This window comes from Cydia splendana, chromosome 20 (genome assembly GCF_910591565.1).
Source record: "Cydia splendana chromosome 20, ilCydSple1.2, whole genome shotgun sequence".
NCBI classification, from domain to species: Eukaryota; Metazoa; Arthropoda; class Insecta; order Lepidoptera; family Tortricidae; genus Cydia; species Cydia splendana.
Genome location: NC_085979.1, coordinates 2,468,885 through 2,487,524, shown reverse-complemented (window position 1 = coordinate 2,487,524; position 18,640 = coordinate 2,468,885). Strand labels below are relative to the sequence as shown.

General features: G+C 38.8%; 1 protein-coding gene across 1 annotated transcript in view; it reads right to left on the bottom strand.

The window, feature by feature from the left end:
- Positions 1-3,848: 3,848 nt before the first annotated feature.
- LOC134800839 (snake venom 5'-nucleotidase) overlaps positions 3,849-18,640 on the bottom strand; it is a 31,795-nt gene continuing 17,003 nt past the window's right edge. Inside the window, exons 11-16 of the mRNA XM_063773395.1 lie at positions 14,443-14,598; positions 12,652-12,831; positions 10,947-11,071; positions 9,448-9,555; positions 6,691-6,787; positions 3,849-4,013 (exon numbers count right to left, since the gene is read on the bottom strand). Of these exons, the coding sequence (XP_063629465.1) occupies positions 3,930-4,013; positions 6,691-6,787; positions 9,448-9,555; positions 10,947-11,071; positions 12,652-12,831; positions 14,443-14,598 (750 nt within the window). The 3' untranslated portion in view covers positions 3,849-3,929. The remainder of the gene's footprint in view (positions 4,014-6,690; positions 6,788-9,447; positions 9,556-10,946; positions 11,072-12,651; positions 12,832-14,442; positions 14,599-18,640) is intronic.

Genomic DNA, 18,640 nt, shown 5'->3' with positions numbered 1-18,640 from the left:
GGTGCAGAGTTAGCTTAGACGGACTTCATCGCCTTTTCATTGGTTTGCGGTTGGTGTCCGTTCGCGCGCGGTTAGAGCACTTAGTGTGGAGCAGGCTTTATAGTTATTCACATACAGATAGAATTATACTAATACTTAGTTCACAGTGCATTGTACATTTCTTAACCGTATAATCTAATATCGTGCTAACTACGTACAAGATCTAGTACATAATTATTTTCCATCGTATTTTCACGGAAACGTATTACGAACGTGTCATGCTATTTCAGTCAGTCTCGGTACAATAAGTACTGAGGTTGACTGAAGTAGCATGACAAATACGAATGTTTCTGAGAAAATACGATGAAAAACAATTATGCACTACATCTATGGAGTTTATAGATATATTAAATTATACTTGTCACAGTGGAACTTCGGTAACTTTTAATAGATGAATAATAAATGATATCAGAATATTTTTATATGTATTAATTTCCTTACAACAGATGGTACGACTTAGGCGGTTAATAACTTTACTATTATTATACTAAACAATCTAAAAAATAATATTTTGTGTCGTTTTCAATCAAAAGGTACCCCGTTGTCGCTTGCCATAAGGACACTCTGACAGGTTTTTCGTATAAAGATACAAGCAATTTTCGTCCTTACGGTAAGCGACAATGTGGTACCTTTTGCTTGAAAACGTCACAATTATATTTTGTTATTATGTATTGTTGTTAATGGCGGCTTTGTATAAAATATATAGTGCTGTAACATACTTAAACTAAATCTCACATAAGCTTTTATTCGATGAATTAATATGATAATAGGGTAATTCGCGGGTAACTGGCCACCTGTTAGTAACTGGCCACCCTAAACTAAAAATGAATTATATTCACCTATAAACAGAATTGATTTTAGTATAAGGTGGCCAGTTATTGAAACCTTATACTATAATGAATTATATTTATAGGTGAATAGAATTCATTTTTAGTTTAGGGTGGCCAGTTATTGGCCAGTGGCCAATTACTGGCGAATCACCCTATTCATTGACATTTTAATATCACTACATAGGCCAACAATTAAAAAAATAACATTTAAAATGTTATGAAACATTCAAATAATTATTTTGGTGTCAATTCAAACAATTGTAGGGATAATACCAACAGCGTCTTTAAGCTACGGTGTCTGCTTACCAACAGCCTGTATGTTTGTTTGCCACGTGGTATAAACAAAATTGACAAATTAGTGTATTTTTGGTAAAACACTTACACTTAATGTTGTATTTTATTATAATAAAGTCAGCAGCAGAAGTTGCTAAGCGGGCGAGGTGTTCAAAAGTACCTCGACACGCTCTTATTCTCTTAACAATAAAGTCGCGTCAAGATCATTTTGAACGCCTGGCCCGCTTAGCAACTTCTGCTGCCAACTGTAGCTATTATCATGTCGTAACTAATAACAATTAAAAATAATATAAAAAGCGCAAATATAGTATAATCTCGCGTCGTCTTTTCGAATGAGCTTGAATACTTGTTCTGAGGTAGACAGACTCGCATACAGAGCCTCTACCATCAGTTTTAACATTGACATAACGCTCACGTCTACGTAATTTGTGACGTCCCACGGTCAAAGGTACCTTATGGCGGGTATGGAGTTATGCATACCCTAGTAATTTACAATAAATAAGCTATCGATAACACAAAAGATCAACCTTCTAGGTTGCGTAGTTACAGAGATATGATTTTTTGAAAATAATGTTGTGAAATGAGCAACTTTACGATAGAGAAGTTTTAAGTTTAGCCGCGTAAAAAACTATGTTCCTGAATTAAGTTACATAGTTGACTACAAATAATAATACCTTATATATCTGAGATTAAATAAATATTGAGACTTGTTCTGTAATGCAAATAGAAACTTTTGATATCGACTGATTTATGTGTATACTAACCAATCTCTTGAAAATAAAGTTTTATTTCATTTTCACGATTGATTGCAATGAGCTCTCAAGATTTAAATTTTATCTATTAGAAAACGACACTGACAGACAGTTTAAGCAAAAAACAATACCGATTTAGAGGTGAAAATGTATTTTCTGACTTTTTCATATAAAATCACAAAATTGAATATTTTTACTTTTAATGTGACACACAATCAATTTTTCTGAGCACATATGAAAGAAATTCTGTCATTCAAATGAAATAAATCCTAAAACCCCAACTAAATACTATATTTAACCCCTTATGCCACTTTAAACTTACATAACAATAACAGTATTTGCTCCATACATTTACGAAAAGGTACCTTATGGAAATAAATCTAATAATACATCACTACAAAATATCAATCATATTACAGTTTATCTTTTATGAATAGAAAATATTAATTTACATTAAACTGCCCCAAATTTAATTAGTTCTTCGTCATAATAATCTTAAAAAAGACCAATAATTTGTATGTAATGAAAAGGTACCTTGTGGTCAAGTTACATGATGAGGCATGATGATGATGGAACAGTTAGGATAAACTAATAATATTTTGGGGTTAAGATGGTATAAATCGTCTATTTCTTATCAATAATATATTTCGGTTGCTATTGAAGATAAGCGGCATTGAGGTTCAATGACCTCAGATATTCCATAAGGTAATGCGTCGGGTATTGGCATTTTTCAGCAAACCAATGGCTGATTTACTGCATGCGACCAAACCAAATGAAGATTATTCTAGTTAAGAAAGACTTGACGAGAGTAACTTTGGTATAATAGCAGTCTACTTGGATTTGTGATGTCGGTCTATGTACGGTTATAATATTTGCGAGGCGCCCCAACCAGAACTGAAATTATCAAATTAGTTTTGCAGAATGCTAATACAGTTCTCTACCAAACTTCTTTTCCCGTATTGACTAGTTTTTTTGGGAATTTTCAATCTTTTTTCCATAAGGTACCTTTTCTACTAAACTCTGAGACGACATTACTAGGCTTATAACTAACTTATAACAAAAATAAAAACAGGTAAACAAACGTTACGCATTAAGGTTTCACATCACATAATAAAAAAAAATTGAGCATTTTTTCACCTCTTTACAAAACATTTCATATCTCCGAAACTAGAAACCCTCATAAGGTACCTTTTCCCGTGGAACGTCACATTTACTTTCTGTACATCTCGCTTGCACTATTGCTCGCATATGCGAGTACGAGCGAGATGCATAGAAAGTAAGTTACGTAGACGTGAGCGTATATGTCAATGTCAAAACTGATGGTAGACGTACTGTTCATAATAAACACCTATTAAAATTAAACTTTTTATGATATGATTTGGTAAAATTAATACTTTCATTTTTTATAACTTACCGTACAGACATGACCAAATAGGGGGTATTACTGCAATGTTCTGCCGCCAGAGCGCAGCACTAAGCTAGTAAACCATAGACTAAACTGTTTTTGACAAGTTTTCACAGACAATAAAATATGACATTGATGCATCAAGGCGGTTTGTTAACAAGGGCCTCCCGGGAAACGCGAAAATCGATATTTAGTTATCTGCCTCTATATCGCTCGAATGTTCAAGTGATAGAGAGGTTAGATAACGAAATTTAGATTTTCTTGTTTCGCGGTAGACCCCATATTGTGATGGATAGTGGTAGTGCCGCCCCCTAACGCAGTTTTGCGTAATGTTCCCTATTAGGGGCTATTCATAAATTACGTCATTTCAAATTAGGGGGGGGGGGTCTGGACATCGGATGACGGTAGCATGACGTAGGCGGAAACGGGGTCATTCGAAACATGATTTTTGGATGATTTTAGGGGGGGGGGGGTCAAAAATCGTCAAAAATCGATGACGTAATTTATGGACAGCCCCTTAGCCAGTTATTGAATGAACGAAACTAAAAATTAATCGCGATTGACAGTGACAGATTGAATCGATTAGTTTGTAGTCGATTGATCGCGTGTTTACGGCGAGTTTTCATCGTCGACCTCCGCGATGACCGTGTCGGCCTCCCAGCGAGCGCGCTCCGCGACCAGCGCCTGAAGAGTCTGCGGACATTACCTTACATTACAAACGTAACACACACACAAATCCGACTTCTCATCTCTCAGAATACAATAAAATTCTTCGACGAAAATGTGTGTGTGCGTGTTGTGACACTTGTCACTCGTCCGTACACAAAAAGAGATCGAGGTTTGCAAGATTTGTCTTTGACGTGTGTCATTTTCTATGTATTTGTGTCGTCATTACAGATTGGATGTTGTATGTAAGTGTGTGAGAAGTGCGACTGTGTGCACCTTTCCCCCCGCAAAAAATGGCAGAAAGATTTGTACGGTGAGATATCGCTTGGGCCCCTCCCTTCCGATGTGTCGGAAGCCGGTGTTGCTCGAAGCACACACATTAAGTATTGATATGATATTTGTAAATATTTACATTTACAAGTGAATTTATTTAGAATTATCTTGTCATAGATTTCACTTTGCATGTCTATTACCAAAGACATATGTAACTTCGTATAAGATGAATAAAGTCTAAGGAAAAAAACCGGGCAAGTGCGAGTCGGACTCGCGCACGAAGGGTTCCGTACCATAATGCAAAAAAAAAAAAAACGAAAAAAAAGCAAAAAAAAAACGGTCACCCATCCAAGTACTGACCACTCCCGACGTTGCTTAACTTTGGTCAAAAATCACGTTTGTTGTATGGGAGCCCCATTTAAATCTTTATTTTATTCTGTTTTTAGTATTTGTTGTTATAGCGGCAACAGAAATACATCATCTGTGAAAATTTCAACTGTCTAGCTATCACGGTTCGTGAGATACAGCCTGGTGACAGACGGACGGACGGACGGACGGACTGACGGACGGACGGACAGCGAAGTCTTAGTAATAGGGTCCCGTTTTACCCTTTGGGTACGGAACCCTAAAAACGTGCCTCGGAAATCAAGAAAAAGTCATTTTCGGATAGATGGCGCACACACCTTTGGCCTATGCTCGGCTAGATGGCGTGACGACACCGTTTCATATTTAACAATTTTAACACATAGATATCAGTGAATGAACATGGGTCAAAATGATATAAAAATAATAAAATCATTTATCCATATATATACATTTTTTTGATAATTTTATACGTTTTCATTTTGAGTTTTAGTTGTGTGTCGATAGATGGCAGTAAATTTACTGCGACTACAAAATTTACTATGACAGGACCCCTCTATACTATCTATTCTCTTTGGTATTACCTTACAATCAGCGGTCGGCAACAAGCGGCCCGCGAACCTCTCACTTGCGGCCCGCGAGCCTCCCTGGCTATTTTGTATGTAATAAGGACAAACGACAATGTCTGATAAAGTCATAAATAGTAACAAAGTGCGGCTCGCGTCAACTTCGTTGACTACTATGTGGCCCTTGGCTTGTAAAAGGTTGCCGACCGCTGCCTTACATTACAAACGTAACACACACACATTAAGTATTGATATGATATTTGTAAATATTTACATTTACAAGTGACTTTATTTACAATTATCTTGTCATAGATTTCACTTTGCATGTCTATTACATTTTCACGTTCGGAAATGTGGCAAAAAATGTCTAAAACCAAGCTGGAAAATAGGCAATAGCTGTAGCACCTGAATCACCACTACTACAATGTTTCATTGTTATCATCATCTGTCACTATGTCATGCCTCGGCCGGAAACGCTAAAGATGGACTCGTATTATTTGAGGACCTCCACTAACGTGTCGGCCCTCAAACTCACTCGTCCATCTTTTAGCGGTTTTCCGTCCTCTCCTACAATGTACTATAAACAGTAACACCCTTATTCATAAACGCGCTACAAACCTCAATTAGCTAAACTAATAATCGTTTGTCTCTATCTGACATTTTGGGTTATGTATTTGTAAGAAAGGGATAAAGCATAATTTAACTAAATCAGGCCCTTCAAGTTTTATGAATAAGGGGGTTATAGTTTAGCACAGCTGTCTACAAATTATAGCCGAGAGCCTGCCAATTCGGCTCGCGAAAAATGCCAAATTTTATACAAACATGCCCGCGAAACGGAATATGTCAACCATTATGAAAATAAAATACAGTTGTCATCATAAAATAAATCTTATACCTTTAAACGAGTAATACTTGTATATTTAGGTATATATGTATATATTTCAGGGGTCTCGGAAACGGCTCAATAGATTTCGATGAAATTTGCTACATGGGGGTTTTCGGGGGCGATAAATCGATCTAGCTAGGCGTTATCTCTGAGAAGTCGCGCATTTGATGTGATGCGCGATGATGATGATGATGAGACTTTCCTTTGTTTTTAAAAACAATAAATTCTGCATTTAAGGATTTATGAAAAATCGCTTGCCTCAGTCGGGACTCGAACCGATCAAATGTGACAAAAAATCAAATTTAAAAGGTAATTGTTAGTTTTCATGGCCTTCCGTTATTCTGATTGTATTTGTTATTTAGAGAAAAATGAACCTTATACTGATAACCTTTCAATCTGCATCATAAAATACGGCACGTTATTTTTTGTCACATTTGACCGGTTCGAGTCCCGACTGAGGCAAGCGATTTTTCATAAATCCTTAAATGCAGAATTTATTGTTTTTAAAAACAAAGGAGAGTCTCCTTTACACAAAATGTGCTATTTACAATATTTAAGGTAGTTGCCATCCATATGTGGCACTCGATTTTTCCACACTGTATGTTATGTATGTTACCTCTGGCTTGTCGATGAGTATGATCCGGTTCTCGACTTTGGGCGCGAGCTCGCACGACTGCTGCTCCAAATCGTCGAGCGACGCGCGGCGAGTCAACCTGCCATTTTATTAAATCAAAATTCAATTCAATCCATACAAAAAAAATTCAGCCTAACCCTCTAACCCCCTAAATTTCCCCCTAAAATCAGAAATAAGCAGTTTCGACTTATTCACAGTGTTAGTAATGGTACTTGCCATAACTATTCCAAATTTCAGGTACCTACATCAAACGGTCTTTGAGAAAAACGCATTTAACCGATTTGCAAGACCGAAGTGATCCCATAAGAGCACCGTGAACAAAGTTGTGTACGGTGCTCTAAAAAATATTGTTCAGAACACATACAGTCATAGATAAAAATAAAGATATACATATTAACTCGCGTTTTGGTAAGGAAACTGATGTATAGAGTTACTACTCTTTACTCATATTTCTCTATTAAGGGGCCCACTGATTAACAGTCCGCCGGACGGTATCGGCCTGTCAGTTGTTCGGAACTGTCAAAATGTTTGTTCTAACTGACAGGCCGATAGCTTTTGCCCGCGACTTCGTTTGCGTGGAATTAGTTCCAGCAGTTAGAGTAAGTATAAATATAATATAAAACCGGGCAAGTGCGAGTCGGACTCGCGCACGAAGGGTTCCGTACCATAATGCAAAAAAAAACGAAAAAAGAAGCAAAAAAAAACGGTCACCCATCCAAGTACTGACCACTCCCGACGTTGCTTAACTTTGTTCAAAAATCACGTTTGTTGTATGGGAGCCCCATTTAAATCTTTATTTTATTCTGTTTTTAGTATTTGTTGTTATAGCGGCAACAGAAATACATCATCTGTGAAAATTTCAACTGTCTAGCTATCACGGTTCGTGAGATACAGCCTGGTGACAGACGGACGGACGGACGGACGGACGGACGGACGGACAGCGAAGTCTTAGTAATAGGGTCCCGTTTTACCCTTTGGGTACGGAACCCTAAAAATTGTATTAGTTAGTAATAGCAAAGACATATGTAACTTCGTATAAGACGAATAAAGTCTAAGGAAAAAATGTGCCTCGATAGTCAAGAAAAAGTCATTCTCGGACAGATGGCGCACACACCTTTGGCCTATGCTCGGCTAGATGGCGTTGACGACACCGTTTCATATTTAACAATTTTAACACATAGGTATCAGTGAATGAACATGGGTCAAAATGAAATAAAAGTAATAAAATCATTTATCCATATATATTAATTTTTTTGATAGTTTTATACGTTTTCATTTTGAGTTTTAGTCGTGTGTCGATAGATGGCAGTAAATTTACTATGACAGGACCCCTCTATACTATCTATTCTCTTTGGTAATAGTATGTCTTAGTTTTTGCATGCATTTCATTAAGTATTATTTTTCTTCGCATACAATGTATATACCTAAGAGACTTTAGTTTAGAGAATACCCCAAAAGTGCATGTACTTACTTAGTAATTCTGTAGAGCGGTCACCGGGACACCGGCCTGCCCTAGGGGCTATTCATAAATTACGTCATTTCAAATTAGGGGGGGGGGGGGTCTGGACATCGGATGACGGTAGCAGGAAGTAGGAGGAAATGGGGTCATTTGAAGCATGATTTTTGGATGATTATAGGGGGGGGGGGTCAAAAATCGTCAAAAATCGATGACGTAATTTCTGGACAGCCCCCAGTAGTGTAGGGTCACTGAGCCAGGGCTCGGAACCGGTATTTTTTAAAAACCTCGAAATAGCCCAATATTTTGAATTATTTTATGCTCTTTACGTAAGACTGAATTATGTATTTAGGTAACAACTTCGTATTATTAGGTTGTCCCATTAAAAATGAAATAATATACCAAAGAACGAAAAAGAACGTAATAATACCGGTATTTTTGTATGGAGCAAATACCGGTTTCCGACCCCTGCACTGAGCTAGTTATGTAATTTTATCTTCTTTCTTTTAATAAACGATGGCAATAATGTTGAGCATACTATGCTTAAATGTTTAAACTGAAAATCGTAATTAGATTCCAAAAAAAGTAAGACAATGTTGCCACTGCAATAATTTGTTTGTATAATAGTAAATTCCTTTTTATAAATAAACACGCTAATATAATTTATTTATTGGTAATTTTACTCCTAAAAGTACTTTTATTTACTTATTTTTACATAAAATATAATACTTTTTTGGAATCTAATTTTGATTTTCAGTTTACACAAATTAACAGGCATTTTAATTTTCTCATTTCGATCCCCATTGTCATCCTCTTTAGGGATGACTTCCGACATAAAAACTATCCTATGTCCTTCCCCGTGACTCAAACTATCTCTATGCCAAATTTAAACTAAATCCTTTTAGAGGTTTAAGCGTGAAAAGGTAACAGACAGACACACTTTCGAATTTATAATACTACTAGCTTGTGTCCGCGACTTCGTCTGCGTGGAATCAGTAACAGCAGCTAGTGTAAGCATAGCGCCTGAATAAAGTGTAATAGCAATCATTCAATTTCAACATAAGTTTCAATCAGTGATCAGGCAATTCATTAACTCTCTATCTTTAGGGATGATTCCTGACATAAAAACTATCCTATGTACTTCCCCGTGAGTCAAAATATCCCTATGCCATATTTCAATTAAATTGGTTCAGCGGTTTAAGCGCGAAGAGGTAACAGACAGACAGACAGACACACTTTCGCTTTTATAATATTAGTATGGATGGTAAGCGGTGGGTATTTACCGGTGGTGGGGATGCGGGTGCGGGGGGGGCTCGGCCACGGAGGAGGCGCGGCGGAGGGGGGGCGGCCCGTCCAGCTCCGTCACGTCCAGCATCTTCACCAGGCTGTGTCTGCAGGCACAATATAACATAAGAGAAGATAATATTTTTTCACGCCACTGTTCGGAAATGTGGCAATAGATGGTCTAAAACCAAGCTGGAAAGTAGGCAATAACTGTAGCACCTGAACCACCACTACTACAATGTTTCATTGTTATCATCATCTGTCATTGGTGACGGTTCGCTACAGCAATGAGTATCATTTAAAACATAAAAATTAATAAAAGGTCTTTTATGGCGCAACTTTTTCCTTCAAAAATAAAGTTAGGTTATTTATAGGACCAATTTCTTGTTTAAAAAAAAAAGAAATGTCAAAACCATTCAGTCCATTTTTTTATAACAATTATCCATTCAGTTCACGCTTAAGGCGTTTTTTACTTTTGTAGCTGTTTGTGGTTTTTTTTAGCAAAAACGCTTCTAAGTTTAGAGTCGGTTTGAAGCAAATAACAGAAAAACGCCTCTTCAAAGTGTTAAAAAAAGTAAAAAAGGCGGGATCTGAAAATACTGAATTGGATAGTGTAAATTGTGTTTAACTAAAAAATACAAGAAACGCGTATCTACGCTCGCTATAAAAATGAGCTCTTCTAGTGAAGAAAATGATATTCTTACGCTGACGCCTGCCGAATTCAAGAGACAGCACAGGCAGTGGCTAGTAATTTGCTACCAGAGAAATCGGGGGCTAGTACTTATAGTTATGCAAATGTTTTCTTATTTCCTCGCAGTAGTCGTGAAAAGCAAAACGACTCGTCCATCTTTTAGCGGTTTTCCGTCCTCTCCTACAATGTACTCATTCATTTAAAACTTATGCTAATTTGATTAATACAATGGTAATAGAATAGGGATGTTTCCTGTACTTAAAATAAATTATTTCAAACCGTGCACGAAATAAAGCACCAGATAATTATTAGAAAAACATAGATAGCAGCTATTTTTAAACACAATTTGTATTTAATAAATCGGATTGAAATATAAAAAGTAGGTGAGTTTACCGTGACGTCACTATATTCGTTTTCATATAAATTCCATATTAGCAAATCGTTTTGACAGTTCTAAAAAAGAAGCTGATTTGAATAGTAGGAATGTAGCCTATTATACAATTTATACTTAAATACTAGTTCATTCATGGATTCCTGTATAGAAAAGAAAATTAAACGAATAAAATGATTATCGTGCCAAAAACTTGTTATTTAACTATGCAGCGAATTAAATAATTTGAATAGTTAGAATGACGTCACAAACTTTATGACTCCCCCTGTCACAAAATGTCACATTTTCTTGCAATTCTGAAATAAGACTTCTAGTAGTTGTCTTTAATATTAAAAGTAACTTTATAAGTTTTTATTTTGTGTTTGTGCTTACGAATAAAATTATTTCTATTCTATTCTATTCTATTCTATATGTACCTGCGACTGAGAGTGACGAGCGACTGGCGATGCTTAGAAGCCCTCGCTCGGCCGGAGCGCACATTTATGGCTGCAAAGTGGTTCTGCACCGCTAGCCCGATCTCCGGGCACAAGTCTTCTGAAACCTGTCAACAATAGGGTATTATACTGTATTTAAAATAAATTATTTTACACCATGCATGGAATAAAGCACCAGATAATTATTAGAAAAACACAGATAGGAGTTATTTTTAAACACAAGTTCTATTTAATAAATCGGATAGAAATATAAAAAGTAGGTGAGTTGGCCGTGACGTCACGATGTAATGTTTCATATAAATTCCATATTAGCAAATCGTTTTGACAGTTCTAAAAAAAGTTACTGATTTGACTAGTAGGAAAATACCCCCTTGCTGAAGTTTATAACAAATTCTAGTAAAATATGAGCAATTTATCACAATAATTTGGACATACAAAAATGAAAAAAAAAAAAGAAGACCTCAAAGTTTAGAAATTTGAGTATATATTTTTTTAATTTCCTAAATAAATAAATAAATGATACAAATGAAAAAGACGTATAGCAACTATAATATAAATAAACGCAGTATTTCACCATCAAAATTAGTGAACCGGAATAAATTGCAAAGATAAGCGGTAAAGATAAAATGTGTTAAGGTTTTAGGACTACCATTCTTAAATTCCCTAAAGGCCACTTGCAGCATTCACTAACCCGGGGTTAATCGGTTAAACCTGGAGTTGCCATGGTTACCAGTACAATTTGACACTGGATTAACGGTTTAACCGTTTAACCCCGGGTTAGTGGGATGGTGCAAGTGGCGCTAAGTCTTACCAGTAGCCTGCAGCCGGGTAGCATGTTAAAGCCGTCATTTCCCCTATACAAGTAGTCTTTAACAGCCAGTCTGTATCGCTGTTCCCTCTGCAAGTATTCGTCTCCGATCATAAATATTAGTCTTAAGTCATAAAAGTAAGTCTTACCAGTAGCCTGCAGCCGGGCAGCATGTTAAACCCGTCATTTCCCCTATACAAGTAGTCTTTAACAGCCAGTCTGTATCGCTGTTCCCTCTGCAAGTATTCGTCTCCGATCATAAATATTAGTCTTAAGTCATAAAAGTAAGTCTTACCAGTAGCCTGCAGCCGGGCAGCATGTTAAACCCGTCATTTCCCCTATACAAGTAGTCTTTAACAGCCAGTCTGTATCGCTGTTCCCTCTGCAAGTATTCGTCTCCGATCATAAATATTAGTCTTAAGTCATAAAAGTAAGTCTTACCAGTAGCCTGCAGCCGGGCAGCATGTTAAACCCGTCATTTCCCCTATACAAGTAGTCTTTAACAGCCAGTCTGTATCGCTGTTCCCTCTGCAAGTATTCGTCTCCGATCATAAATATTAGTCTTAAGTCATAAAAGTAAGTCTTACCAGTAGCCTGCAGCCGGGCAGCATGTTAAACCCGTCATTTCCCCTATACAAGTAGTCTTTAACAGCCAGTCTGTATCGCTGTTCCCTCTGCAAGTATTCGTCTCCGATCATAAATATTAGTCTTAAGTCATAAAAGTAAGTCTTACCAGTAGCCTGCAGCCGGGCAGCATGTTAAACCCGTCATTTCCCCTATACAAGTAGTCTTTAACAGCCAGTCTGTATCGCTGTTCCCTCTGCAAGTATTCGTCTCCGATCATAAATATTAGTCTTAAGTCATAAAAGTAAGTCTTACCAGTAGCCTGCAGCCGGGCAGCATGTTAAACCCGTCATTTCCCCTATACAAGTAGTCTTTAACAGCCAGTCTGTATCGCTGTTCCCTCTGCAAGTATTCGTCTCCGACCTTAACCACTTGTTCTGCGACGCGGGCGCCGGGGGGCTTGGTGGGGTCGAACGCGAACGATATGCCGGCCACCTGCAACACAACACAGGCTGTAACAACACAACAATATACAAAATAGTGATGACCATTCCCACCTTTTCAAATTTTGTAAGGGGTCGTCCAGAAATCGTGATATTTTTCTTACCCCCACCCCTCCTCTAAACGATCACATGATTTCTGGACGACCCCTAATGTACTTCCCGTACAAAACTTACTCAAGTTAGCAATGCTTAGAGAAGATTGTAAGGATATATCCGATTTAAAAGAATACCATCGTAACAGTAGGTTAAGAGGTTTACCTAACTGACATCGATTTATAAATTTCTACGGTATGAGAACCAACTATGTATTTGCTTGCAAAAATATTAAACATCCTTCCGAAAAATTTACAAAATTTATACCAAACCAATCCTGAATCAACTGAAGATATAAAAAAGCGGGTCCATGGCGATGATGGACACCAGCTCTCTCAGGGTGCACCTACAGGGCGGGACAACTAACTTACTTGTGGAAACCGTCCCTCCAGGCTCGGGTACTGACTGAGTTCTCTAAGGCTTGGAGTATAACGGCCCAGTCGCCTCCACTACCACGAGTGGGTCCCGCATAGGGATGATGGAGCCCAGGTCTCTCAGGGTGCACCTACAGGGCGGGACAATTAATTTACTTGTGGAAACCGTCCCTCCAGGCTCGGGTACTGACTGAGTTATCTAAGGCTTGCAGTATCACAGCCCCCGTCGCCTCTCCACGACCACGAGTGGGTCCCGCATAGGGATGATGGAGCCCAGGTCTCTCAGGATGCACCTACAGGGCGGGACAATTAATTTACTTGTGGAAACCGTCCCTCCAGGCTCGGGTACTGACTGAGTTATCTAAGGCTTGCAGTATAACAGCCCCCGTCGCCTCTCCACGACCACGAGTGGGTCCCGCATAGGGATGATGGAGCCCAGGTCTCTCAGGATGCACCTACAGGGCGGGACAATTAATTTACTTGTGGAAACCGTCCCTCCAGGCTCGGGTACTGGCTGACTGAGTTCTCTAAGGCTTGGAGTATAACAGCCCCCGTCCCCTCCACGACCACGAGTGGGCCCCGCATAGGGATGATGGAGCCCAGGTCTCTCAGGATGCACCTACAGGGCGGGACAATTAATTTACTTGTGGAAACCGTCCCTCCAGGCTCGGGTACTGGCTGACTGAGTTCTCTAAGGCTTGGAGTATGACAGCCCCCGTCCCCTCCACGACCACGAGTGGGTCCCGCATAGGGATGATGGAGCCCAGGTCTCTCAGGGTGCACCTACAGGGCGGGACAATTAATTTACTTGTGGAAACCGTCCCTCGAGGCTCGGGTACTGGCTGACCGAGTTCTCTAAGGCTTGCAGTATGACGGCCCCTGTTGCCTCCACGACCACGAGCGGGTCCCGCATAGGGATGATGGAGCCCAGGTCTCTCAGGGTGCACCAACAGGGCGGGACAACTAACTTACTTGTGGAAACCGTCCCTCCAGGCTCGGGTACTGACTGACAGCGTTCTCTAAGGCTTGCAGTATGACGGCCCCTGTCGCCTCCACGACCACGAGCGGGTCCCGCATAGGGATGATGGAGCCCAGGTCTCTCAGGGTGCACCAACAGGGCGGGACAACTAACTTACTTGTGGAAACCGTCCCTCCAGGCTCGGGTACTGACTGACAGCGTTCTCTAAGGCTTGCAGTATGACGGCCCCTGTCGCCTCCACGACCACGAGCGGGTCCCGCATAGGGATGATGGACCCCAGGTCTCTCAGGGTGAAGTCACCAGCCGGGTGCACCTAGCGGAAGAAGAACTTTTAGTAACATACCCCGGTTTTTCGGTGTAAATGTTAAATGTTGTTGAAAAAAGTTAAGTATGTATGTACCATAGCAGGCGTGGCCCACTCCGCGATTTCGTCGCTTTGCTACAGGTAGCTAATGTGAGCTAAAAGCACATCCGTTCCACACCAATTTTGGTGGCTAGCCATAAGCCGCGCGTGGCGCTGTCGCCACCTAGCGGCCATATCTGTCCTGATCGTAACAGACGCGTTTTGTTAGAGTGAGTCTTCTGTACCTAGTACTATTAATTATTCTGTGATATCCTATAAATATATAGATAAACATCCTCCTAAGGCCCAGCCATACAAATGAAATATCCAAAACTTGCCACTGAAATTTGAACCTATAATGCAAGGAATAGAGTTGAGTTTGTTTTCTTTGAAAATTTAACGAATCAAAACAATTGTAACTCTATTCCTATTTTAATACGGTTTAAATTTCATCGAAATTATTAAGTACTATAGGTAGGACCTTGGGCCTTATAGTATAAACACCATTATTTGCGGTATTTGACGTCTGTCACTCACAACAGCAATACTACGTAAAATGTTTTGCACATCGAAATCACAAAGGAAAACAACTGCACTGCGAACGTTTACGTTCTACGTCTTTTTTTTTAATTTTAGGGTTGGCCGGACACCGCCGTTATGAATCGGTAGTCGTCTAAGTAAATCGATATGAATTTTTCTTTTAATAAAAATAAGGAAAAGGTGGATAATCAACTGTAAATATGGATATATTTATCGTCACTTAACAGACAACAAATTTGACACAGAAATAACATAAATAAACTTTAAAATAGATCCCCAGTTAGTTTCAATTTTGGCAATGGGTGCGACCTACTCGGTCGGTGTATAAAATGCATTTAGCTTGCGGGAAAACCATATAATTCTAGCTTTATTTAAATCTCAAATTAAAATTCATTATACGTCACAATTCGATACCTCAGTCTACGTGCCATCCAATCGTAATCGCTTGCCGTGACAATCGATTTGCGTTAGTTACATCTCTATATACGTCAGTCATAATGTGTCAAATACCGCAAATAATGTTGTTTATACCACAGAATAAATAATATCAATCAATCAATCAATCAATCATTTATTCACTTCAATCAATTAGCACTTACAGATAAACCTTACGTGCTAATTGGCATTACATTACTTAATATCTAACATGCATTAACTGCAATAAATACAATAAAATAATATTGGACTAAATCAAAACTAAAATTATATGTACAATGCCGAATGATTATGGAATTAGAAACGTCAATATTTGTTAATGTCACAATTTTCTAAATAAAATCCTAATAAAATTTAAATGAAATCGATTTCTACAGACTAAATTAGAATATAAGAGTATTTGTATAAAATGATGAAATAAAATAAATAAATATTACTATTTGCAATTTGAATAACATGTCACATTTTACTCTAATAAAATTAATAATACATTCATTTACTTATACAGAATCAATAGGCACATAACTGATTTAATTTTTCCTAATAATGCATTCATTGGTAAATAATGGAGCTAGTGGTTACGATTTTCTCGATATAACGACATGATGCGGCTATGAATTTGGTCTCGGTTGTAGTGAAGATGTCGAGTTCGTCGTCGCTGTCTAGTATGTCGTTCAGTAGCGACTGTGCTTGGTAAAGAGGAGAGTTAGCAAGCATGCGAGTTCGAGCTGTGGGGACAGCGAAGAGACCGCGACGTCGAGGGCGTAGCACTTTAGCAGTGAGTCGGGGAACACGAATTGTTATTTGCGACAGTAATTGAGAGTTAGTTATTGTCCCACGTATTAGTTGGAAGAAATATTTGACTAGATATATACTCCTGCGGGTTTCGAGGGATGTGTAGTCTACCATACCCAACACGAATAGTGTTGGATACAATAGAGGATAATACCCGTATAATTTCTTATATAGGAACCTAACGAAGGATTTTTGGACTCTTTCCACTAGAAGCGTGTAATGTTTTTCGTGGGGATTCCAAATTATCGCATTAGTTTCTAGCTTGGACCGGACGAACGAGTTGTATAGGACGGTTAGTGCCTGTCTGTTGGTGAACAACTTGGCTTGGCGTATGACAAACCCTAAGCATCTTCGGGCATCGTTACAGGTCTTAGTAATGTGCTGGTTGAACGTGAGCTGTGTGTCAAACCACGTACCAAGGTCCTTGATTTCAGTGACGCGTTTCAGGGGTTTATCTTCTAATGTATAGGGGTGATTTACGGGATGTCGATTACGCGTATATGTAATAACTGAGCATTTTTCAATGTTCAGAGTCAGACTATTATTACAAGCCCAGGCAGAAACATTATCGATATCAAGTTGCAGTAGAGAAGAATCTTCAATACCGTTAATTGGTAGTGCCAGTTTCAGGTCATCGGCAAATAGGAGGCACGTTGAATGACTGAGTACTGATGGTAAGTCGTTTACGAGGATAAGAAATAGGAGGGGTCCGAGGCTACTTCCTTGCCCAATACCTGACGTGACCAAGAACGGAGAGGAACTTATAGTTAATAGTACTTTCGTACAGAAAGGAAACTTCCTACAAAACCGAAGTTTGACAGCGGTTCAGGGTCGAATCATGCTATCCCTTTCTAATATATGGCACTATCCCTTTCGGCTATTTAGGGTTGTCAAAATTCAAGTGATTATCTTATCTGTGGTCGTGCACGCAAAAGGAAGTCAAGTGGTGCCAACCCTAATAATTGCTCGGAGCAATGCTGAGCCGAGCGGAGCCGAGTTTGGCCGAAGTCAGGAGTTTCGCACCCCTGTTTATACTATAGGAGGATATAAGTAAAGAAAGAGTGGTAACTCCATACGTCAGTTTTCTTGCCAAAACGCGAGTTATTTCGTAGTCGACATCTAGCGTCAAATAGCGGAATTTATCAGTACTACTAGTTGACAATAGATGTCGCGACGGACGAAAACTCCAATGCTCAACAATTTTCAGCTAATATTATAACCGGATTAACCGGAACTCTATTTTCAACCCCTTCTGCTTCTAATATTAGTTGTAAATTGTTTTATAGGCTTGTGCCTGCTCGGTCACTACAGAGAGCGCTCCGCTCTCGGTCAATCGGTCAAACGAACTAATTCGGTCTTTTAGTTCCTTTAGTTCAGTTCGGTCGTTGAGAGCCGGGAATGAATAGGAGTCGATTTTTCATTGGTTTCTTTCCAATCTTTGGTAACTGAATACAATTTAACTTGTACGATACGATATGTCGATATTAAAAATTAAAACACCATAACATAATTAAAAAATATCAAATATGTCGAAATATATTTGATTTTCTTTCATATTTTACGGGCTTAGGAGTGTCACGTCGTTCTTTCATCTCGTTCACACTCGTGCCAGCGACATTGACAACCGTTTCGTTCCGTCCATTTTACGTTTCACTCAGTCAAGCGCTCTCGAATCCCACTGAACTAAAGGACCTAAAGACCGATTAAGAGCGTGCAAAAAGATTTAGTTCCTTTCGGTCCTTGATGGGATTTCATTCTTAATAGTTCTTAGTTCAGGACCGACTCAAGCCTATTGTTTTAGCATTACACTTTTCGTCAGTAGCGACACTAGTGACATCTGGTGTCGAGTTGCGGTACTGATAATTCCACTACTTGACGTTAGATGTCGACTATGAAGTAACTCGCGTAAAGAAAACTGATGTACTGATGACTCGTTCTTTACTTATATTTCTCTATAAGTACTATTAGAAGTATTAAAACAAATTAAATTATTTTCAGAAAATATTTTAATTTGTTTTTATTTCAAGTAGAAACACTTTACACACTACTATATAAATTATAAACTGAAATAAATGTCATATACTAAGAAAAAGCCTAAGACTTCAGTAAGAAGTGCATATACTTGGAAGAATTCGACCTATGCCGTGGCCCGGTGGCCGAATGGCACAGGCACCTGCCGCGATAGCAGAGGACGCTGGTTCGATTCCAGCCTGGGGTACTGGAGGCGTTGGTCACTTTTTCT